At 52.3% G+C, this 21,297-nt stretch overlaps 4 protein-coding genes across 7 annotated transcripts; 2 read left to right on the top strand and 2 right to left on the bottom strand.

Moving 5' to 3' along the window:
• The first annotated feature begins 867 nt into the window (after positions 1-867).
• On the top strand, positions 868-7,126 carry ppp2r5d (protein phosphatase 2, regulatory subunit B', delta). 2 transcript variants are annotated; one of them, XM_076046056.1, is made up of 17 exons: positions 868-1,021; positions 2,277-2,366; positions 2,524-2,704; positions 3,049-3,248; positions 3,391-3,501; positions 3,630-3,722; positions 3,808-3,938; positions 4,060-4,119; positions 4,206-4,314; positions 4,408-4,461; positions 4,541-4,711; positions 4,969-5,096; positions 5,180-5,281; positions 5,467-5,539; positions 5,616-5,654; positions 5,766-5,870; positions 5,946-7,126. In XM_076046056.1, exons 1-17 carry the CDS (start codon positions 995-997, stop codon positions 6,081-6,083), a joined length of 1,812 nt encoding a protein of 603 aa, XP_075902171.1. In that variant the 5' UTR covers positions 868-994; the 3' UTR covers positions 6,084-7,126. The 2 variants fall into 2 exon arrangements, with proteins under 2 accessions (XP_075902171.1, XP_075902170.1); XM_076046055.1 differs by having other exon boundaries at positions 2,518-2,704.
• mea1 (male-enhanced antigen 1) lies at positions 6,956-10,019 on the bottom strand. The gene is made up of 4 exons (XM_076046062.1): positions 9,868-10,019; positions 9,178-9,512; positions 8,402-8,510; positions 6,956-8,222 (listed from the first exon to the last, which is right to left on the bottom strand). Exons 2-4 carry the CDS (start codon positions 9,499-9,501, stop codon positions 8,041-8,043), a joined length of 615 nt encoding a protein of 204 aa, XP_075902177.1. The 5' UTR covers positions 9,502-9,512; positions 9,868-10,019; the 3' UTR covers positions 6,956-8,040.
• Positions 10,020-10,154: 135 nt separating this feature from the next.
• On the top strand, positions 10,155-13,749 carry lrrc73 (leucine rich repeat containing 73). Of its 2 annotated transcripts, none has more exons than XM_076046094.1 (6): positions 10,155-10,718; positions 11,056-11,382; positions 11,726-11,886; positions 12,166-12,288; positions 12,371-12,471; positions 12,591-13,749. In XM_076046094.1, the coding sequence occupies exons 2-6, from the start codon at positions 11,111-11,113 to the stop codon at positions 12,867-12,869; spliced, it is 936 nt and encodes a 311-aa protein (XP_075902209.1). In that variant the 5' UTR covers positions 10,155-10,718; positions 11,056-11,110; the 3' UTR covers positions 12,870-13,749. The 2 variants fall into 2 exon arrangements, with proteins under 2 accessions (XP_075902209.1, XP_075902210.1); XM_076046095.1 differs by having other exon boundaries at positions 10,155-10,730; positions 11,066-11,382.
• Positions 13,746-20,054, bottom strand: dlk2 (delta-like 2 homolog (Drosophila)). Of its 2 annotated transcripts, XM_076046092.1 has the most exons (6): positions 19,695-20,054; positions 17,590-17,678; positions 16,690-16,750; positions 16,459-16,589; positions 15,782-15,926; positions 13,746-15,630 (listed from the first exon to the last, which is right to left on the bottom strand). In XM_076046092.1, exons 2-6 carry the CDS (start codon positions 17,672-17,674, stop codon positions 14,991-14,993), a joined length of 1,062 nt encoding a protein of 353 aa, XP_075902207.1. In that variant the 5' UTR covers positions 17,675-17,678; positions 19,695-20,054; the 3' UTR covers positions 13,746-14,990. The 2 variants fall into 2 exon arrangements, with proteins under 2 accessions (XP_075902207.1, XP_075902208.1); XM_076046093.1 differs by lacking the exon at positions 19,695-20,054 and having other exon boundaries at positions 17,590-18,546.
• Positions 20,055-21,297: the final 1,243 nt, after the last annotated feature.

Below are 21,297 nucleotides of genomic sequence, written 5' to 3'. Positions count from 1 at the left end.
AGAACCGCAGGTGCGCTCCACTGACCGTGAAGCCAACCTCTAGGCTTCAGAACCAGTGGATGGCGTCACCGTGACTCCGCCCATGTTAATATGCAGTCAATGGTTTGTATTCATGGCCAGAAGACTCCAGTGAGTGGGTAAATGTCAAAGAGCAAACTCCACATTTCCAGCTGGTGGACCAAGACCTTGCCCTGCTGGACAGGTGAGACACTTCCTGTTTGTCTTCATTTCTACCATTCATTGTTTTGTTTTTTTTATTATTATTTATTCATTCTTTAGTAAAAGTCAGAGTGCCCTAAACATGAAACCTTTTTGTCACAGGAAGTGACTGTATGCGCTTCAGGATTCTGGAGACCGTATATGGACAGGTTTGCCCCAGGTGACGTGTCACCATATCAAGACATTTTGACCTCAGATGAAGCACAACAATGATGTGGTGGCAGGTTATGGTGAGTGGAACTTGGTGATGTCATAACTGGTGTTGACCAAAGTAGCAGAACCAGAGTTCTGAAGTTCTGTTTGCAGCTGATCGGGCCCCAATTTCTGGGTCCGTTGTGTGTGATGTTGGACTGAAAAATAAAGTTTTCTTCACCTGAACGCAGTCGCCTTACTGTCTGTGTCAAGTTCAGTCTGGTGCGAAACTCAATCATACGTCATAAACTGATGTGTGGGTTCAAATGAGATCCTGACTCTCTACGAGATGATAGTCGGCTGACTAACGCCGGGAGCTGCCCAGTGGCACCGGGCTGAGGCTGTTTCTGTTGCTGGGAAGACTCCAGCACTTCCTCACCAACCTCCAGCTTCACCCTCCTCGCTAAACCCTCACATGGCCAATCACAAAAATCCCTGCAGTCGTTGCTAGGCAAGTGTGCGTGTCGGCAGCCAATCAAAATGGTCGGGCGCTGGGAGCTGAGACGGACCGAGTGACGGTGCCCGAGCCCCGGGAAGAGCATCACGGAGCTCCGCTTATCAAGGAACCTGCAACACGGTCAAGATGCCGAACAAACCCAAGAAGGAAAAGGTGAGCCGGCGCTTCGAGCCGAACCTTGGTGCTTTTTAAATCCCAACTGGGCTGCCGCGGCCTCTGGAGCTGCGGTTGTTCATCGCTAACGGAGATTAAAGTCCGTTTTAATAAGGAGCTGACTAGGATAGTGTGCTAACGGGCCCCGCTAGCTTCGAGCGGGCGAGCTAAAGGCTAGCATCCGTGGAGCTAGCTTGGCTTCAAGTCAGTATATTCGGATGAGGCGGCGGTAAGCCGAGCCGGAGCACACATACAGCCGACCGTTGGCTCTCTTGGAGCAGACATGCTAACTAGCTGCTGCCGTCTAAGCACTGCGAGGAACCGCCGTCGTTTCAATTATTCATCCGGTTAGGACCGGTGTTATGTCCCTACTGCTTTCCGATTTAACTGGTTTCCTTGCCGAACAGCTGCAGATGTGCTGCGCCGCCGTCAGCAGATTCGACAGGAATTCACAACCATGCACAACATATTTACTGGCGATTTTGAAGTCGCATCCCACATCTACCACAGCGAACATACTTCTGTAAATAAGCGCCACGAAGCAGTCAATTAAAAGACGTAAATAAAGAAAATATTAATGAAACATGTTAATATGTTTGTAAATTTGTGTCGAATCTGTTCGACAAGGAAACCAGTTACATTGGAAGCCAGTGAGGATGCAACACCGGGGCCAGAGTGCCGTGCTGACGGTGACTCATCGCACCGTGTGTTCATCACTCTGCTGCCTTCTTCCCGGGAACCGCGTTCGATGAGCGGCCGTTTATGTAACGTCACACCGCAGCAACGGCGTGGACGGAACCGACAGCTTCCATCCGCGTACGCAGACCGGTAAACCTCCGCCCCTGTCCCTCGGTTCTGCCTACCAGCCGGGGCACTAGTGCGTGGGCGGAGGAACACCCCCAGGACCGCGAGGACGTCACTACAGGTGTCAGACAGACAGGTGATGACGTCACACACCCCGCCCCACCAGGTGTTTCCTGGAGGCTCGACTCTGAAGGGGTGGGGGGTGTTTCTGTGGCCAGGATGGTTCTCAGGAGAACTGAGGAGGTTCCTGGACCGGTCCCATAGTTTCACTGGTCTCCAGTGACCCTCAGACTAGAACCCTCTGGTCTGCAGCACTGAGTGAAAAAAATCTACTGTGATTGCCACACCGCTAGGAAGGCAATCAGCGCAGCTAGGTTGAGTACTGGAGCAGGAAGCTCGCTGTTTGCTTCTGGTTGTCACTTCTGGGTTTTTGTGTTGTGTTTGTTAACAGGAGACCAACAAGTCTGTCAAGACCAGCATGAAAAATAACAACAACAGTGGCGGTGGCGGGAAAGATGCTGCTGCTGAGAACTCAGAAGAGGTCTCACTCACACACACACACACACACACACACACACACACACACACACACACACACACACACACACACACACATTCCAGTCGGCTCTGATTTATGGCTGAAATTGAAGACACACCTGACTGCACCTGTGCGTGTGTGTTTGTGCGAGCAGGCCCAGCAGCAGCAGCAGCAGCAGAGTGGCAGTAAGCGGCCCAGCAGCAGCGCCCCACCTCCCACCCAGCTCAACAAGATCAAGTACTCTGGAGGTCCTCAGCTGGTGAAGAAGGAGCGGCGGCAGAGTTCCTCACGATTCAGCCTCACCAGGAACCGCGAGCTGCAGAAGCTTCCCGCTCTCAAAGGTGCCACTAGCGCTGGAGCTAAGTCAACCCTGGCGAAAGCTGCGTTTCCATGACAGTTTTTTGCAAAATAAAAGTACAGTTGCGATTTGCAGGTGAAGCGCATAAGCCGTCATTCTCGTAAAGTCTCGTCCCTCGAGACCTCACTTTGAGGAGGTTGGAGATACAAAATATTTAAAGAATATTAAAAAATAAAAAGTAATACTCCGTCTCCTCCTCCGTCCAAACATAACGCGCCATTTTCACCTCTCTATATGGATACATCTGAAAAACCACCTCATGCGAGCTACTGTGAGCTGACTGCTACCTGGCTGAATCTCTGACTGACTGACTGTCTGTGTGCCTAGATGCTCCTCTGGTAGACAGGGAGGAGCTGTTCGTCCAGAAGCTGCGTCAGTGCTGCGTCCTCTTCGACTTTGTCAGCGACCCGCTCAGCGACCTCAAGTACAAGGAGGTCAAGAGGGCGGGGCTTAACGAGATGGTGGAGTACATCACACACAACAGCGAGGTGGTGACTGAGTCCATCTACCCCGAGGCCGTGCTGATGGTGACGCACCTGTCGCACACCTGTCACACTGCACACCTCTGTTGTTGTTATTGTTGTGTTTGGTCTGAACTCTGTGTGTGTGTGTGTGTGTGTGTGTGTGTGTGTGTGTGTGTGTGTGTGTGTGTGTGTGTGTGTGTGTCAGTTCTCAGTCAACCTCTTCCGCACCCTCCCGCCCTCCTCCAACCCCACCGGAGCCGAATTTGACCCCGAGGAGGACGAGCCCACGCTGGAGGCTGCCTGGCCCCACCTACAGGTGAGTGGTCACATGACCACATGAGCAGGGTCAACAATGTGTGTCCTCACACTCTGTGTGTGTGTGTGTGTGTGTGTGTGTGTGTGTGTGTGTGTGTGTGTGTGTGTGTGTGTGTGTGTGTGTGTCAGCTGGTGTACGAGTTCTTCCTGCGCTTCCTGGAGTCTCCAGACTTCCAGCCAAACGTCTCCAAGAAATACATCGACCAGAAGTTTGTCATGTCGGTAAGAGGCGGGGCCTCCGGGGGTGGGCGAGGCAGCACCCCCCAGGGTTGTGTCATCAGTTTGTGTGTGTGTGTGTGTGTGTCAGCTGCTGGAGCTCTTTGACAGCGAGGACCCGAGGGAGAGGGACTTCCTGAAGACCATCCTGCACCGGATCTACGGGAAGTTTCTGGGCCTGCGGGCCTACATCCGGCGCCAGATCAACAACATCTTCTACAGGTCAGAGGTCATGCGTCACAGCGCCACCGCCAGGTCAAGCCGCGTGACATGACGCAGGTGTGTGTGTGTGTGTGTGTGTGTGTGTGTGTGTGTGTGTGTGTGTGTGACCGCTGCTCCACAGATTCATCTACGAGACGGAACATCACAACGGCATCGCGGAGCTGCTGGAGATCCTGGGGAGGTAACACACACACATACACACACACACTCTCACACACACACACTCTCTCACACACACAGTAATATAACACTCTTGTTCTCTCTCAGCATCATCAACGGCTTCGCTCTCCCGCTGAAGGAGGAGCACAAGATGTTCCTCATCAGGGTTCTGCTGCCGCTGCACAAAGTCAAGAGTCTGAGTGTCTACCACCCTCAGGTACATGCTGCACTCTGATTGGCTGCCTGCTCTCAGCAGATGTCACCATGATCCGGTGAAGATCTCAGACTGTGTGTCTCTGTGGCTCTGCAGCTGGCCTACTGCGTGGTCCAGTTCCTGGAGAAGGACAGCAGCCTGACGGAGCCGGTGAGTCCTCCTCCACTTCCTCCCCCTCAGATCTTCCTCAGGTCTTCAATGGGCACGTCTGACCCGCAACATCCCACAGGTCATCATGGGTCTGCTGAAGTTCTGGCCGAAGACACACAGTCCGAAGGAGGTGATGTTCCTCAACGAGTTGGAGGAGATCCTGGATGTCATCGAGCCCTCCGAGTTTGTCAAGGTGCAGGAGCCGCTCTTCAGGCAGCTGGCCAAGTGTGTCTCCAGCCCTCACTTCCAGGTGGGAACCCTGAGCAACGAGACGGGCTGCGGTGGTGGTGGTGATGATGAAGGTGATGGGTGAAGATGATGATGTGATGGATGGATGGATTTTTGGATAATGACAAAGGTGATGGATGGATTGATGGATGATGGTGGTGGTGATGATGATGATGAAAGTGATGGATATGATGGTGATGGGTGGTTGTGGTGGGGATGATGGTGATGATGAAGGTTATGGATGAATGATGATGATGATGATGGTGCTGATGGTTGCAGGTGGCTGAGCGCGCTCTCTACTACTGGAACAATGAGTACATCATGAGTCTGATCAGCGACAACGCCGCCAAGATCCTCCCCATCATGTTCCCCGCCCTGTACAAGAACTCCAAGAGCCACTGGAACAAGTAGGCGCACTTCCTGCACACGCACACACACATGCACACACACCGACAGGAAGTGGCTGTAACGGCATGCACTGTGTCCTCAGGACCATCCACGGCCTGATCTACAACGCCCTCAAGCTCTTCATGGAGATGAACCAGAAGCTGTTTGACGACTGCACGCAGCAGTACAAGGCCGAGAAACAGAAGTAATGCATACACACACACGCAGGGTGGGTGTGGCCAGTGTGATGGCCACGCCCACCTCATCAATAACACCTTGACCACCATCATCATCATCATCATCATCCTCCATCCATCACCTTCTTTATCATCATCATCATCCATCACGTTCATCATCTACTTGTGTGTGTGTGTGTGTGTGTGTCTGCAGAGAGAAGTACAAGCTGAAGGAGAGGGAGGAGGTGTGGCACAAGATTGAGGAACTGGCTCAGCAGAACCCTCAGGTAGGCCCCACTCATTTAGCCCCGCCCACCTCAGCCGTTTTGATCGCTCAACTTTGCGTTGCTGTTTCTCCTTCAGAGCAATAAGCTCCGCCCTGGACTCCAACCACAGGGGGAGGTGAGTAGTGGACTTTGGAGGAAGAGGGGGGGTGGTCAGTGTTGTGTGTGCGTAGCTGCTTCAGTGTGTGTGTATGTGTTTGCGCGTGTGTGCGTGCGTGCGTGCATGCAGCTGTCGGACTGCAGTCCAGTGACGGTGTTCTCCATGGAGACGGACACGCCCACCGCTGAAGACATCCAGCTGCTGAAGAAGACGGTGGAGAGCGAGGCCTCGCAGGTAAGAGCCCGTCTCGGCCAATCACAGCCACGTCTGTTGGTCAGGTGACCCACTGACGGTCTCCACCTCCTGCAGGGCCTGAAGGATCTGAAGAAGGACAAGATCCTGATGAGGAGGAAGTCGGAGCTGCCGCAGGACGTCTACACCATCAAAGCCCTGGAGGCCCACAAGCGGGCCGAGGAGTACCTGACAGCCAATCAGGAGGCTCTCTGACCGGGGGGGGGCCGTCCCTGCGGAGCCCACCCCCCAACCCGTCCTGCTCCAGACCAACTGGCCGAGTGGAAGCAGACGAAACCGACAACCTTCTCACCTCTGACCCCTGGTGGCCGATAACTAGTAGGACACTGTGTCTGTGCTGTGTGTCAGCGGTCATGTGACGACATCATCGGCTTTTATGTTGCACTAACACATCGACAAAACAGCTGCTGCTGCTGATAGGCTGCAGGTTGTCTGCGGTGGGCGTGGCCTGGAGCACAGGGACAACAGACGGAGGAGGAAACAGGAAGTGATGAGACGTGGCGCAAGTTGAATTTCCCATCAAGCCAATTTCTGCAAAAATGCAAACAAAAACAAAGAGAAGATTGAGGCATTCCTACCAAGTGACTCGCTGCCAATAAATTAGCGGGGCATGGCCACAGGAAGAGAGGATGTCAGCGTCAGCCAATAGGAATGCTGCTCCCTGACCAAAGTCGCAGCCCTTCACTGCGATGGAAACTCAACTACAGACCACCTGCTCCTTAATCAGCAGCCTCACTCCACAGCCCCGCCCCCTGCACTGACCTGACCAATCACCTGTCAGCATGGATCTGCGGTGGACTGATAGGAGGGACACCATGAATGTAGTCGTCCAATCAGGATCCAGCATATGCTGGATGTGAACCAATGAGACTCTCGTCTTTGTGTTTCTGTTTCTGTTATACAATGCTGTGATGCGTTCGGGCTCCCCTTGAGAGCGCACACACACACGCACACACATGCACACACGCACACACGCACACACATGCACACACGCACACACCAAACTCGAAAGCGGAAAAGCTAATTGATTCCCATGGACCAATCAGACGGCTCCGGAGCCCGGCGTCAACAGTCACAGATGCTTTTATTGTGAAGAGCAGCAGGAAGGTTCGTCTGTGCACAGCCACTTCCTGTCGTCGTCGTTCCAACCAAACCAAGACTCCAAGACTTTGTTACAGGATGTTCATGTTTCGCCAAAATAAAAGCTGTGCACGTCACAACAGCTGCTCAAAGTCAAAGGTCACGACTCCCATCATCCTTTGCTGTGCTGTTGATGATGTTGATGATGAATGTTGGATCACTTCCTACAGGTGTGAAACACAAACGTGCAAGCAGGTGCGACCTCGGGTGAGCCTCGGTGCCACACATGCACACACACCAAATGATGCTTTACAAGTTTAGTTTCTTCACTTTACTGTTAAAATCAAAACAGGAAGTGTCCTCCACACAGGAGAGAGAGAAGCTGTGTCAGTCACCCAGAATCCATCAGCAGTGGGCACTCACACCCGTTTCAATTTAAAACCCTTTTTACACCATTAAACTAAGAAACAAAGTTATAAAAAAAATGGAAAACTGAAAACTGTAGAAACTGAAAAAAAGGAAAATACTGAAGGCCCTTTTGGGACACAGCTTTACTCTGTTAGCATGTCAGCTAATGTGAGCTCAGCCTGTTTGGTGGATTCAACTTTTATTTTGCCATCACGCAGAAATGAAAAGAAAAAAGAAAAATAATATCTCAAAGACAGTTGCTCACTTTTAACAGAGTCCTTGGTGAGTCACGAGGGGTCAAGGACCAGGAGTCACATGGTCTCAGGTCCACAGCTGGACCAGGACCAGGAGTGAGGTGGTCTCAGGTCCACAGCTGGACCAGGATCAGGACTCAGTTGCTCTCAGGTCCACAGCTGGACCATGACCAGGAAATTAAGTGGTCTCAGGTCCACAGCTGGACCAGGACCAGGGGTCAGGTGGTCTCAGGTCCACAGCTGGACGTAGATCATTAAAAAGTCATTTCCAGTGAGAACAGTCAGTGTACAGGTGAACCAGGCGGTGGTTGTGATTGGTCCACAGTCCTGGTGTTCCCGACCATCGGTCACTGGAGACCCTGGAGGCGTGGTGGTGCCTTCAGGGTCCAGGGTGGCGGCAGGCGGTGCCTTCAGGGTCCAGGGACATTGGAGCGGCGTGCGATGCGCAGGTGGGCGGCGCTCTGCCGGTTCTGTAGGGTGTCCTGGACCATGTCCTTCCACTGGTCCTCGGAGATCTCCCTGGCCCAGGATGGCACGCCCAGCGAGGGCAGCGCCACCGCCGCCATGGTCCTCTTCACCAGCTCCACATGGTCTGCAGGGAGACAGGAAGTGAATTCAGTGAGCAGACCGGAAGTCTTGGGCCAACATTGATATTTATCAGAAAAAGATAGAAGAAGACTGAACCTTTCTATATGGACCCAAATAAGGTCCAGCAGCTCTAGTAGTGATTTTGTATCGGCCTTGCAGGCCAAATATAATGACAGGTCTCACCTGCATCCATGGGGATGGAGGCTTGGCTCCTCTGGGCCGCCGCCCCCTCGGGGTCCTCCTCCTCGTCGCTGTCGGGGGGCGGAGCATCAGGGAGGTGGAGCCCCATCACCTGCAGCCGACAGGTAGGTGAGAGAGTAAGTAGTTGCGTTTCCATGACCCCTAGAATTTCACAAAACCTAAATATTGCAATAAAAAGCTGGTCATGGAAACACCTAAACTTGGAAATACCTCTCAAATATGGCTAAAAGGTTTTGGCGCTCTCATGAGGTGGTTTTTCAGACGGATCCATAGAGAGAGGTATGTCCAATTCAAGTGAAAATGGCGTGTTATGTTTGGAATATATTTTTTTAACAAGTAATCAAAGAGAAAAATAGAACAACCATTCTTGATTAGGGCTGCAACTAACATTTATATTTGTTGTCGACTGATCTATCAATTATTTTTTCCGATTAGTCACAATTATACTCTTTATTTTCACCACCTACTTTGGACTTCTGCTTAACCTAAATTGCTTAAATCTTCACCCCTGTGTTATACTGTTGTACTCTGATTATTTTACAAATGATCAAAGACAAAAATAAAGCAACCATTCTTGACAGCAGAAAACATGGAAATGCAGATTTATACAAGGAATTAGTAAGTAAGCAGTAGTTTGACACGGAAACGCCTGCAAATTGCAATTGCACTTCGTCAATTTTTGAAATATCTTTTCTATCTCTATTTTGCAAAAAACTGTCATGGAAATGCAGCTCGTGAGGCTTAGCTGCAGAACTCACCTGGATTCTCTGCTGCACCTGCTGCAGCTGCTGGCTGTGGGCGTGGCCTTCGTCTCCAGGCTCCTCCCCCGGCTCCTGGTTCAGGGGCTGGTAATAGTAACCCCCGTTGTTCTCCTCCTCCTCCTCCTCCCCCTCTTCAGCCTCCACCTCCACCTCCTCTCCATCGACCTCTCCTGCTTCCTCCTCCTCTCCGTCTCCTCCTTCCCAGCCGCTCCACACCGGAAGTGGCGCTCCTTCCCCCGGACGCTCCTCCTCCCCACCCAGCTCGTCCTCAGAGTTCGGTAAGACACGCTCGGGTCCCATCACGGAACCAATCACGTCCATCCACAAGGACCCTGCGTAGAGGAGGAGGAGGAGGAGGAGGAGGGGAGGATGGGGCGTGACGTCACAGAGAAAGCAACACTTCCTTCCCGTTTCTTATTCAAACTGATTCTCGTTGACGTGTCGCCATTAACGCGACAATTAATTGGTCCAGGCAGCAGGTGTCACATTAAACAACAGTGAGTGTGTGGTCAAAACGGCGGAGAGCGACGCTGTTTCCAGTCAGTGAGGCCGCTGACGGCTTGCAGCTAAAGAAGCTTAGTGTGTATGTGTGTGTGTTTGACGGTACGCGTCACGTGTCCCTGCTTTTCCTCTTCTTCTTCCTCTGTTGCTGCTGCTGCTGCTGCTGTTGTTGTTTGCGGTTCTTACCTGTGTACTGCTCCGTTAGCCTCCGCTAGCTTCTTCAGCTGGTTCGTCAGTGTGCAGATGATGACAACAGAGCGGAACTGACGTCATGCGGAAGTAAAATTATTTGACTTCCACGGACCAGCAGATGGCGCCGCCACTTTGCACTTTTAAAAAAAAAATGTAACGGAGACCTTTGTCTTGCGGTTAATAACAATAATAATAATAATAATAATAATAATAATAATAATAATAATAATAATAATAATAATAATAACTAATTTGACATTCTAACGTTGTGTCAGTGAACTAGACTAAAAATTTTTTTTACCGTTTCTAATTTTAATCACCATAATTATTGATTGTGATTAAAGAGCTTTCTGTTGACTGACGTGGCCGCGAATGGGATTAAAAACGGAGGATCCTGGGGCCGTGTGAGCCGTAAAGTCACGTGTCCAAAGATCGTATAGAAGAAAGAAGAAGAGTCACTCTGAGTTTAGAAATCAAGCCTACGTTCAAACTGGATTCAGCCGGTCTTCGGAAGCAGCAGCGGCCCTTCCTCCAAATGGAAGAGGGCGTGGCGGATCGATCAACCAACAGGCGTGATGACGTCACTTACGTGCCGCCTGTCGGAGTGAGCGCTCCTGTCTGTTTGTCCCGCTCTCTGCTGTCCTCTTCCCTCCCCCGGAACATCCGTTGCTTCTATCGAAGTGATCAGCCGATACCCGATCGATCCGATCAGAAACACGTGACGACAACCACCACGGATCAGATGCTGCGCGTGAACGGCGACGGGTGCAAGGGCGGCCGAGAAGATGACGTCAACGCGTGACCGTCCCGATCCTCCGAGCAGCGGCTGATCGATCACACTTCAGGTCCATCGATCTGTTATTACCTTTTGTCAAGTCTGATCACCTGCGATCAATAGGTTGTCTCCTCTGTTTGGCTCTCGTTTGGACGTTACAATATTGGCTCTTCGACGCGGGATGTGACCTCATGTTAGAATGAATGAGATGAAAATTATCGTGGTTTTTTAATTAATTAAATAAATAAATAAATGTTTTGTTTTGTTTTCGCGATTTTTGAATAAATAAATAAATAAATATCACTACCTGTAGCTAACTAACTAGCTAGCTAGCTTCCATTTAGAATACTGCTGCATGGGGGCTCATTGTCTCCTTCTCCTCACCCAGTCTTGGTCCCACCCACCAGGTGTCCCCAGCTTCCCCGCCCCCCCCACCTTCCCGCCTACATTTCCCAGAGTGCCATGCTGCCGGCCTCCATCCAGATCAGTGGCGAGCTGCTGTCGCCCGCCGAAGTGCAGGACATCTGCGAGAGCCTGAAGGAGGACGGTGTGCGCCTGCTGTCCGTCCGCGGCTGCCAGCTGTCGGACCGCGACTTTGGCCACGTCTGCCGTGGCGTGGCCGAGTCTCGCTCACTGGCGCAGCTCAACCTCAACCTGGGCGTGGTCTCCGGCATCAGCCGCGCCCGACACCTGGCCGACGCCCTCAAGGCCAACCGCTCGCTGCAGACCCTGTTGTGAGTTCCACTTCTTGCAGGCTGGCCACACATACTGAAGTGCTAAATCACAGCTAAAGGCATCTCGAAGGCATCTCAGATCCAAACTCTAGAGTAGACATGGGCATAGTTTGGGCCCGGCTGTATGCGGCCCGTTAAGCTTTTTAATCCGGCCCAGTGAACTTGAAGAAATTACATGAGTAGTCAGTAAGTCATAAAATAGCTGTATTTCTTGCATTTTTCCAGTGTTTTAAGAGTCATTTCAATAAAGAGTTAAACACCGTGGGGCTTTAAAGTTGCTGATTTTATTGTAAATATGCTTTGGTTCAGTTTTATTCGTTTTTGTCCCTGCCCCCCCTTCCAGCCTTCATGGCAGCCCGCTGCTGGACGCTGGCCTGGTGACCCTGAACGCAGCGCTGTCGGCCCACCCGGCACTGGTGAGTCTGGACCTGGGCGACTGCATGCTGGGCGACGAGGCGCTGCGACTCGTCTGCGGGATGCTGCCGCCGGACGGAGCCAAGTCAGGTGGGTGCGACCCACAATGCACCTGGTTGTGGAGGTGTGAAGTGTGAAGGAGGAGGGGAGTTGTAGTTCCATCATCTTAGCTCATGTAGTTGCCCATGACCTCGCTCGCGTGACTCACTTCAATGTCGGCACCTACAGAGGTGGCCAGAGCACACACACAGGAAGTGGAGGGGAGGAGCGCTTCATTTCCACACCAGGAGTCGCGCCTCATCGTCCCAGCTTCGTTTGAATGTCTTGCCACTGTCGTCTGACCTCTGACTTCTGACCTTTGACCTGCAGGTCTGCGGGAGCTGACACTCAGCGCCAACCCGGGGATCAGCACCAGAGGCTGGGCCCGCCTGGCCGTGGCTGTGGCCCACAGCTCACAGCTCCGCGTTCTCAACCTGGACTACAATCCGCTGGGTGGGCGGAGCTTCCTGTCTCACATTAGGCCCTACCCACTGCACCGCCCACCAACACCTGTGGTTCCTCTAACCCCCTGCAGGTGACCAGATCGCCGGCATGCTGGCGGTGGCCGTGGCATCCAGCAGAACCCTTGAGGTCCTCGACCTGGAGGGAACCGGGCTCAGCAACCAGTCGGCTCAGGTAGACCAATCACAGCGTAGCATCCAGGAGGCAGGTCTGTTCTCACGGCCCTGGTGTGTGTATATGTATGTCAATGTATGTGTGTGCGTGCGTGTGTGTGTGTGTGTGTGTGTGTGCAGGTGTTCCTGGACATGGTGGAGAACTACCCGACCTGCCTGAGGGTTCTGGTTCTGGCTGAGAACGACATCAGTGGGGAGCTGCAGCAGCAGATCTGCGACCTGCTGTCTGAGGGGGAGGAGGAGGAGGATCGGGGGGGCCCCTCCCCCAGGTCAGGCCCCGCCTCCAGCAGGACAGGCCCCACCTCCAGCAGCGCCCTGCTTCCCTTCAGAGACAAGTACCAGCCAATCAGAAACAAGTACCAGCACCCCACCTGCCTCCCACACAGCAGTAAGGGGTGAACCCCCCACAATCCCTCCTCCTCACCCTCTCACCCCTTCAAACCCCCACACACACTCCTCACCTGCCTCACCCCACACTGGTCCCACTGGTTCCACTGGGGGCGCTCTTACAGCTGACAGCCACACCCCCTCTCGAAGAGGCGTGGCTCAGGCTAATAGCCCCACCCCCTTCCCCCAGCCCCTCTCTCCTGGCCTGGTCCAACCGGTAGGCCAGAAAACTCACATTTCTGGTTCTGTGGATTTTCTCTCATTTTCAATTAAACTTTATTGATTGTGTCATGGAGCAGCAACTTGAAGGTTGTGAATTCTGCAACCCCGATGGCAGCAGGAGCTCTGATGGAACAGGTCCAGTTCCCTGCAGGGAATTACCCACAATTCATAGCGATGGAGCGATGAGACAGGAAGTGAAGAGTGACGGCTCATCTTCATACAAGAAGTGACGAGAACCTGCGCTGAGGGAGGGAGGGCGGGGCCAGTGGAACCGGGCCTCAGCATCACACCTTCTCTTCCTGTCTGGACAGAAAGTTGCATTATGTCCAATGAATGTGTCTCTCTTCACCCACTGACTGTAGCACCCAGGTGGTCCAGGTGGAAGCTGATTGGCTGAAACCAAAACGTAACCCCGTCACAGACACGCCCACTTCTTGTTTTGAATGTAGTTTGGGATTTTTTTGACTGCACTTTTCTGTCAGACCACCTGACTTATAGCTGCCAATCACTGCTCTGCATGGGCTGATGTAGCACCTGTACACACACACACACACACACACACACACACACACACACACACTGGATGAATCACAGTGATAACTTTGTTTACAGCTGGGTGTGAAGTGTGTTGACGTTGCTGATCAGTAGATTAAAGTCAGCAGGAAGTTCACATGTTGTTGTTTTAATTGATTTCAGTCCAGTTGAATGAAAACGGCAGCAACATTAACATTGATGATACACAACATAAATATTGTTTTATATTCCAAGATGCAGACACACCAACGTTGTGCCACGTGTGAAAGACTGATCACTTTTTAATATTCACATCTGATCAAACAGTCTCAGGTTGTTGCTGTCAATAATCTTCCCGGCTGTCGCTCCATTGGTCATCGCCACGGCAACAGAAGCTGCTGCAACCTGGGAGGCACCTGGTGCAGGGGGCGGAGCTTTGATCCACTGCGACGGCGGCAGCAAACAGTGCGTCACAACATGACACACAACAGCACAGCACGACACTGCTGTCCGTGAAGCTAAAGGCTGTAGGCTAGTTAGCCTTCTCTGCTACCTCCTGCCCAGAGAAGTTCATCCTGCAGTATCCTGCTCATATTGTAACATTGTGACGGCCAGCAGGGGGCGACAGACTCGTGGCGTTGAACCAGCCCCTCCCCCGAACTCCAACATGGCGGCCCATTCATTTGAATGTAGTTGCCCAGCCAGCGCCATACACCGAAAAAGTTACACTGTAACTTCCATGATGCGTCAGGACGCATCAACCAATCAGAACGAACCAAGACTCCTCTGGTGATTTTCTGGCCTTCATCATTTTTTTGGAAAGACTAAAAGTCCATAACTGAAAAATCAGCAATAGAAAGATTTGCAATGAACTCCGTTTCAGGTCAAAGGTCATCCTGTCAGCTGTTTCATAGGCATTTATTTTTTCCATTGCAGCCTACCGGGGGAAATGCCATGGGACTTTTTTTGCTGCAGTACCTCGAGTGGCCACTGGAAAAAGACGGCCTTATTGCCAGTCCAGTATCCAGTTCTTGTAATACATCAGTGGTTCGAACCTCTTCACGACGTCACTTCCTGCGCATCAATGTGCATCATGTCCTATGAATGTGTCTGTCTTCACCCACTGACTGCAGCACCCAGGTGGTCCAGGTGGAAGCTGACTGTTTAAAACCAAGACGTGGCCCCACTTCCTGTTTTGGAAGTACTTTTGGAAGTACTTTTGGTTTGTTTTATAGGCCTTTATTCTTGTATTGCGGTCTAAGGGGGAAATGCCTTTTCAGCCCCATGGGATTTTCTTTTGCTGCAGTACCTCCAGTGGCCACTGAAAAACATTTGGCGGGCTGCCATATTGCCAGTCTGGTATCCAGTTCTTGTAATACATCCATGGTTTGAACCTCCTCACGCCGTCACTTCCTGTCCGCCACCGACCCTCTTCTCCGCTTCCCCTCGCCACCCGCTCCCCCGTCTTCGCTGCCGACAGCGGGCGTGGCCACAGGCTACGCAGCAGCGGCGCTGCAGCACCAGGGCGGCGGTCAGCGCCATGGCAGCCACTGTCACCACCGCCATCAGCAGCAGGACGAGCAGCTGCACCTGCGACAGGCCACCGGGGGCGCCACTGCGCTCGCTCACCGTCACCCTGAGTAGCCGCTCGCCGTCGCCGCCGCCTTCAACTCCAACGCTGTCCAGTCCGGGTGGCGCCCTCATCGGCGTCTCGCAGGTGGCGCCGGTGAAGGCCGGCGGACACAAGCAGCGGAAGCCGGCGGCCCGGTCCAGGCAGCGGGCGCCGTTCTGACAGGGCCGGCTGGCACAGTCGTCCCGGTTGACGGTGCAGAAGCGGCCGCTGAAGCCGGCGGGACACACGCAGGCAAAGCGGTTGACGCCGTCCAGGCAGGTGGCGCCGTTAGCGCACGGCTGCATCAGGCAGTCGTCCAGGTCGGTCTGGCAGTGGCGCCCGCTGAAGCCTGCCAGGCAGCGGCACGTCAGCTCGGCGGCGAAGCCGTCAGCGTCCTCACACAGACCGCCGTTCAGACACGGAGACCTGGAGGAGCGATTGGTGGAAGAAGAAGATGATTAAGTAAGAGAAGAAGATGATGATGATGATGAAGAAGATGATGATGAAGAAAAAGAAGTTGTGAATAGAACCAGTGAGGCAGTGAGTTGAAGGTGACAGGAAGCAGGAAGTGGACAACCTGCTGCGGAGACAAGGTCCGGCCCTCAGCTGGCAGTTCCTGCCGTGGAAGCCGGCCGGACACAGACAGGTGTAGTCGCCGCTGTCCTCCAGCAGGCAGGTGGCGCCGTGCTGACACGGCTGCTGTTCCGAGCACACCGCCAGGTCTGCAATACAGGGGGGGGGGCGGAGCCAAGCTAAGCTGAGGGTTCACAGGTTCAGACTCCAAACAGTTTTTGACTTTTAGAGCATGTAGCGCTTCACACCATAACTCCCATGATACATCAGGACCCATCAGCCAATCAGAACAAGCAAAGACGCAGCACACATGCTGGGAATACAAAACTCTTTTCTGGAGATTTTCTGCGTTTTAATTTCTTTTGAAAGACTAAAAGACCATGACTGAAAGATCAGGTCAAAGGTCGTCCTGTCAGCCGTTTTACATGTGCTTCTTTTTGTATTGCCGCCAATGGGGAAAAATGCTTCATGAGCCCCAAGGGATTTTTCTGTTGCAGTACCGTGAGTGGCCACCAGGAGGATATATTGCCAGTCCATCATCCGGTTCTTTTAATACATCCTTGGTTTCGGACCTTGCTCACGTCATGCCCCGCCCACCTGACCCACCCACACCCTCCACTCACGTTTGTTACAGAGCCGCCCTGCCCACCCGTCCCCGCCCACCTGACCCCACCCACTCACCTTTGTCACAGAAGCGCCCCGCCCACCCGGCCTCGCACTCACACTGCCACGGCTGCTGACAGGTCCCGTGGCGGCAGCCCGGCATCGGCACGCAATGCTCGCAGTGCTCGCCGTCCCAGCCGGGGTCACACCTGCAAGTACACACAGTCACGGTCATGTGACCAGGAACACACGCGGTCATGTGACACACACATACACACACACACATACACACACACACACAGGACTCACCTGCAGGTCCCCGATTCGTCACAGCGACTGTTGGTGTCGTTGCAGCTACAGCTGCTACTTTCTGTACACAAGAGGAAGTGGGAGGAGTCAGGACGGGTCGGCACAGAAGGGGGCGGAGTCGAGGGTCTTGATTGACCAACCGGGTGAGTTTGTCTGGTTCAGTGCTGCAGACTGGCTGAAGGCCCAGCCATGACCTCTGACCTCTGACATTTGACTGTACGAGGGGGCGGGGGGTGTCTTTGTTGCTCCGCCTCCCCAGACTGCCGAGAGAATGTGTCACATGACTCTACGACAGGTGGCGCAACAGTGGGGGCGGGGCCTCTGACAGCTGGGTGGGGATTAACATGAGACAATGGGCAGCGGCCACGCATCTATCATAAGAACTGGGTACCGCACTAGCAACACAACAGTGCCGAATTTTGCCAGTGGCCACTCGAGGTACTGCAGCTTTTTAAATAAAGACCTCTAATACAGCTGACAGGACGACTGTGACCTGAAACGCAGTTCATAGCGAATCTTTCTGCTGTCAATTTTTCAGTTATGGTCTTTTCGTTTTTTGAAGAACATATAAAGGCCATAAAAAAAATCACCAGAAAAGAGTTTTATATTCCCAGCGTCATGTCCTGGCGTTGTACGTGCTGCTGTGTCTCAGCTCGTTCTAAATCGCTAATGCGTCCTGAAGTCGCGGCGATTGTGGGAGTTACAGCGGATTTTTAGCCAACTGCTGCTCTCTGATAGGTGGACTGCAATCCCTCCACCCCCCTCCACCCAATCCTACCCAACCCCAACTAGGAGTCAGCCAATCAGAGCCCTCCTCGGCTGCAGGTGTTAACCTTCATATAAGCAACTGATAATTATTTGTTAGTTGCGAGCTTCCCGCAGGAGATGCGCAGTTCTGACCTTGGCCACCAGAGGGCGGGACGGAGAGGTGTAGGAGGCAGTAGCTCAGCAGCAGGACGCTGGCAGCGGTCCGCAGCCCCGACATGGTCCTGCAGCCACAGAGGAAACATGTGAGTGTCTCAGCAACACAAACACCACCTGAGGACCAACATCAGGTCAGCAGGTTCTTCCACACGCAGACCAAACATCAGCAGGAAGTGAGCAGGAAGTGAGCAAGCAGCTGGTGATCCACTTCCTCCTGAGTCCGTCACAGCTGGAGCAGAACTTTTCCCTTCCAGCTTCCAACTTCCTGGTTCCACCTGAGGCTGCTTCTCACATGACTTCTTCTTCCTCTTCTTCTTCTTCTTCCTCTTCTTCTTCTTCTTCCTCTTCTTCTTCCTCAGCTGGTTGCCGTGGTAACAGCCCTCCAGTCTCTCTGCTCAAACACTCCGCTGGCAGGAAAAATGTAGCAACAAACAGCCTCCAAAGACAAGACCTGACACGCCTGGATTACTGTGTGTGTATGTGTGTGTGTGTGTGTGTGTATGTTTTCCTTTTTTGCATACCACACACACACACACACACATCTTTTCTATCAGTGTTTGACAAAGTGAAGAATGAGTGGAGTGTGTGAGAGAACAAACAGACGGCAACAGGTGGCCAATTTAATGCTAGAGTGGGCACACACGCACACCCACACACGCACACCCACACACACACACGCGCACACACATACGTGCGCACACACTGTGGAATCCTCAGTCTGTGTAATTGAAATGCATATTTTGTTCCTCGACTTCAGGAAACGATGGTTGATGGTCACATGACAGGTGTGGAATGTAGTGGGCGTGTCTTTAATTTGCACCCTGCTGGACGGCACACACACGTCGACACACTGCAAGTGTGAGACGTGTGTGTTCACACCTCAACCAACACCATGTTGGGGAACGTTGACAAAGTCAGTGGTGAAGGCATCAGCATGCTAATGCTAATGATAGCATCTGTCAGTCAGAAGGTCGACGAGGTGCACAGATTTGGCTGCGCAGGCCACCATAGCTCACTGGCAGGTTCAGGAGGGGGAGGGAGAGTGAAAGATGCTGTGTCATTTTTCTTAATCGTTTTTATGTTAATTTAGCGTTCTGTCTTTTATTATGTCTATTTTAATGTACAGCACTTTAGTAACCTTTGTGTTTATTTAAATTGTGCTACATAAATAAAGTGGATTGGATTGGACTGGATTGATTTTGCTGTTTCTTCTTCAAAATCTCCAAATAGTGCACACCTATCCTTTAAATGGCCAGTGAACCATGTCAGTGGGAGGTATGTAATGCCTGACCACTCCCCCTGCTGGTCGTGGTGCAGTTTAGTAAGTGATGAATTATTTGTTTTCATTGCGAGGCAACATGAAACCCGAAGATCACCTGTTGCCACAAAGGTCAACCCAGCCACTTTGAAGGTAGCTGTTTATGGAGGGTGTTTACAGAGTGACGCTGTAAACACCGACGCTGTTGTGCTCCATAAAGACCACTTTACCCATCATGCCACAGTCTCTCACAAAGCCACCAACAATGAGGAAGGGGGGGACACTGCAGCCCCTTCAGCTAAGCCAACAGAAATTGAAGCTAACATGGATTAGCCTCTAGCTGCATTTCCATAACCCTTGGAATTGTACTAAAACCTAAATATGGCAATAGAAAACTGGTCATGGAAACACCGCAACTTGGAAAAACCTCTCAAATATGGCTAAAAGGTTTAGACACTAAAGATGTGATGAGAATTACGGCTAATGCGCTTCACGCTGTTCAATGGAAACGCAGCTCATGTTAGCCCCACACAGCAGAACCATGGTTGAAGAGGAAGAGAGAGTCCAGATAGATAATGCTAAGGTTAGCAGCTAGCTGCGGTAGCATGGTTAGCCCAGTAAAATGCTAACGTAAAGAAAAACCTGAAAAAAGTGTGACAGCAATCTGAGAAAAGCGGAAAAAAACAAACATTTGATGGTGGAACTCTCCCTTTAAGATGATCCTGCTTGGTGATTGGTTAAACCTTGGTTGAGTCACAATCACTGACGGCGACACGAGAGGAAACTGACTGGAGGAAACCGACATCAACAGGACGCATCTTACCTTCAGCTGGTGTTCAGGTGTCGTCCTCCACTGCAACCATCACACAACCTCCAGGAAACCCAGCACTGTGTGTGTGTGTCTATGTGTGTTTATATGTGTGTGTGTCTGTGTGTGTGTGTCTGTGTGTTTCTGTGTCTCTCTGTGTGTCTGTGACTGTCTCTGTGCATGTCTGTGTGTGCCTATGTGTCTCTGTGTTTCTGTCGCTCTGTTTGTCTCTGTATGTCTGTGTGTGTGTGTGTGTGTGTGTGTGTGTGTGTGTGTGTGTGTGTGTGTGTGTGCGTGCCCTGCCCACCAGAACACACAAACACACTCCTGCAGGTTCCTGTGGCGGCTTCAGACAGAAGACCAAGACAGCCGTCCTCCTCCTCATGTAACAGCCCCCCGCCCCTGACCTCAGCCCCGCCCTCAGCTCCGCCCCCAGCCATGCAGGCTGGCACACACACACACACACACACACACACACACACAGGCATGCACACACATTGACAGGGGGAAGCTGTGAGTGTGTGCGTGTCTGAGGTGTTTAATTGGTCGGTGTTTTGAGCTGCAGGTGTTGATCAGTTGTTGGAGGAAACAGGAAGTGATGCTGCTGCGGAAGACGATGCCCGGCTGTTGATTGCCTGTGATGCTTCCCAGTGGTCACCTCCTGTGTGTGTGTCTGTGTGTGTTTTCCCATGATGCCCAGCTCCTCTAGAATGTCAAGGCTGCCGCTCCTGTTGCTACACGTCCATGGCAGCGGATCAGATCAGGAGTCGGCGGGTCGGGACTCGTTTCCTCGGGAGCCAGAGACTCGTGTCCTCTGGAGTCAGAGACTCATTTCCTTGGGAGTCAGAGCCTCGTCTCCTCGACTCCTTGGGACCTGCATCCTGTGCACTTCTGCAGGACTCGTTTCCTTGGGAGCCAGAGACTTGTTTCCTCAGGAGTCAAAGACTCGTTTCTTCAGGAGTCAAAGACTTGTTTCCTCTAGAGTCAAAGACTCGTTTCCTCTTGGAGTCAAAGACTCGTTTCCTCAGGAGTCAAAGACTTGTTTCCCCTGGAGTCAAAGACTTATTTCCTCAGGAGTCAGAGACTCGTTTACCTGGGAGTCAGAGACTTGTTTCCTCAGGAGTCAAAGACTTGTTTCCTCAGGAGTCAAAGACTTGTTTCCTCTGGAGTCAAAGACTTGTTTCCTCATGAGTCAGACTCGTTTACTTGGGAGTCAGAGACTTGTTTCCTCAGGAGTCAAAGACTCGTTTCCTCAGGAGTCAAAGACTTGTTTCCTCAGGAGTCAAAGACTCGTTTCCTCAGGAGTCAAAGACTCGTTTCCTCTTGGAGTCAGAGACTTGTTTACTCGGGAGTCAGAGCCTCGTCTCCTCGCCTCCTTGGGACCTGCATCCTGTGCATTTCTGCAGGACTTGTTTCCTCGCCTCCTCGCGACTCACTTCTTCCTGCTGCTCCCAGAACCAGTAAGCAGGAGGTGGGTCCCACCTCACTACCAGCCAATCAGAGGAGCTCGTGGTCAGGTTCTCCTGGCGCTGACCCGGCCCGGATCTTCACCCTCAAGAAGGAACCTCTCCTCCTGCAGGTGCCTCTGATCACATGACCTCTGGAGGAGCCGGCTGGG

This window comes from Nelusetta ayraudi, unplaced genomic scaffold (genome assembly GCF_046127955.1).
Source record: "Nelusetta ayraudi isolate G7.1 ecotype Tasmania unplaced genomic scaffold, CSIRO-AGI_Nayr_v1 ptg000089l, whole genome shotgun sequence".
Lineage (NCBI taxonomy): Eukaryota > Metazoa > Chordata > Actinopteri > Tetraodontiformes > Monacanthidae > Nelusetta > Nelusetta ayraudi.
This window is presented reverse-complemented; position numbering and strand designations above follow the sequence as displayed.

Coding starts and splice junctions, on each gene's coding strand:
- ppp2r5d (XM_076046055.1), top strand. CDS start 995: ATGCCGAACAAACCCAAGAAGGAAAAG. Junction 5,097..5,179: donor TCCAAGAGCCACTGGAACAA/GTAGGCGCACTT, acceptor CTGTGTCCTCAG/GACCATCCACGGCCTGATCT. Junction 5,871..5,945: donor TGGAGAGCGAGGCCTCGCAG/GTAAGAGCCCGT, acceptor CACCTCCTGCAG/GGCCTGAAGGATCTGAAGAA.
- mea1 (XM_076046062.1), bottom strand. CDS start 9,501: ATGGACGTGATTGGTTCCGTGATGGGACCCGAGCGTGTCTTACCGAAC. Junction 8,511..9,177: donor AGGTGCAGCAGAGAATCCAG/GTGAGTTCTGCA, acceptor TGTCGGCTGCAG/GTGATGGGGCTCCACCTCCC. Junction 8,223..8,401: donor CTCCATCCCCATGGATGCAG/GTGAGACCTGTC, acceptor GTCTCCCTGCAG/ACCATGTGGAGCTGGTGAAG.
- lrrc73 (XM_076046094.1), top strand. CDS start 11,111: ATGCTGCCGGCCTCCATCCAGATCAGTGGCGAGCTGCTGTCGCCCGCC. Junction 11,887..12,165: donor GCCGGACGGAGCCAAGTCAG/GTGGGTGCGACC, acceptor TTTGACCTGCAG/GTCTGCGGGAGCTGACACTC. Junction 12,472..12,590: donor TCAGCAACCAGTCGGCTCAG/GTAGACCAATCA, acceptor GTGTGTGTGCAG/GTGTTCCTGGACATGGTGGA.
- dlk2 (XM_076046092.1), bottom strand. CDS start 17,674: ATGTCGGGGCTGCGGACCGCTGCCAGCGTCCTGCTGCTGAGCTACTGC. Junction 16,751..17,589: donor CCCGCCCTCTGGTGGCCAAG/GTCAGAACTGCG, acceptor TCTTGTGTACAG/AAAGTAGCAGCTGTAGCTGC. Junction 15,927..16,458: donor GGGGCGCTTCTGTGACAAAG/GTGAGTGGGTGG, acceptor CCTGTATTGCAG/ACCTGGCGGTGTGCTCGGAA.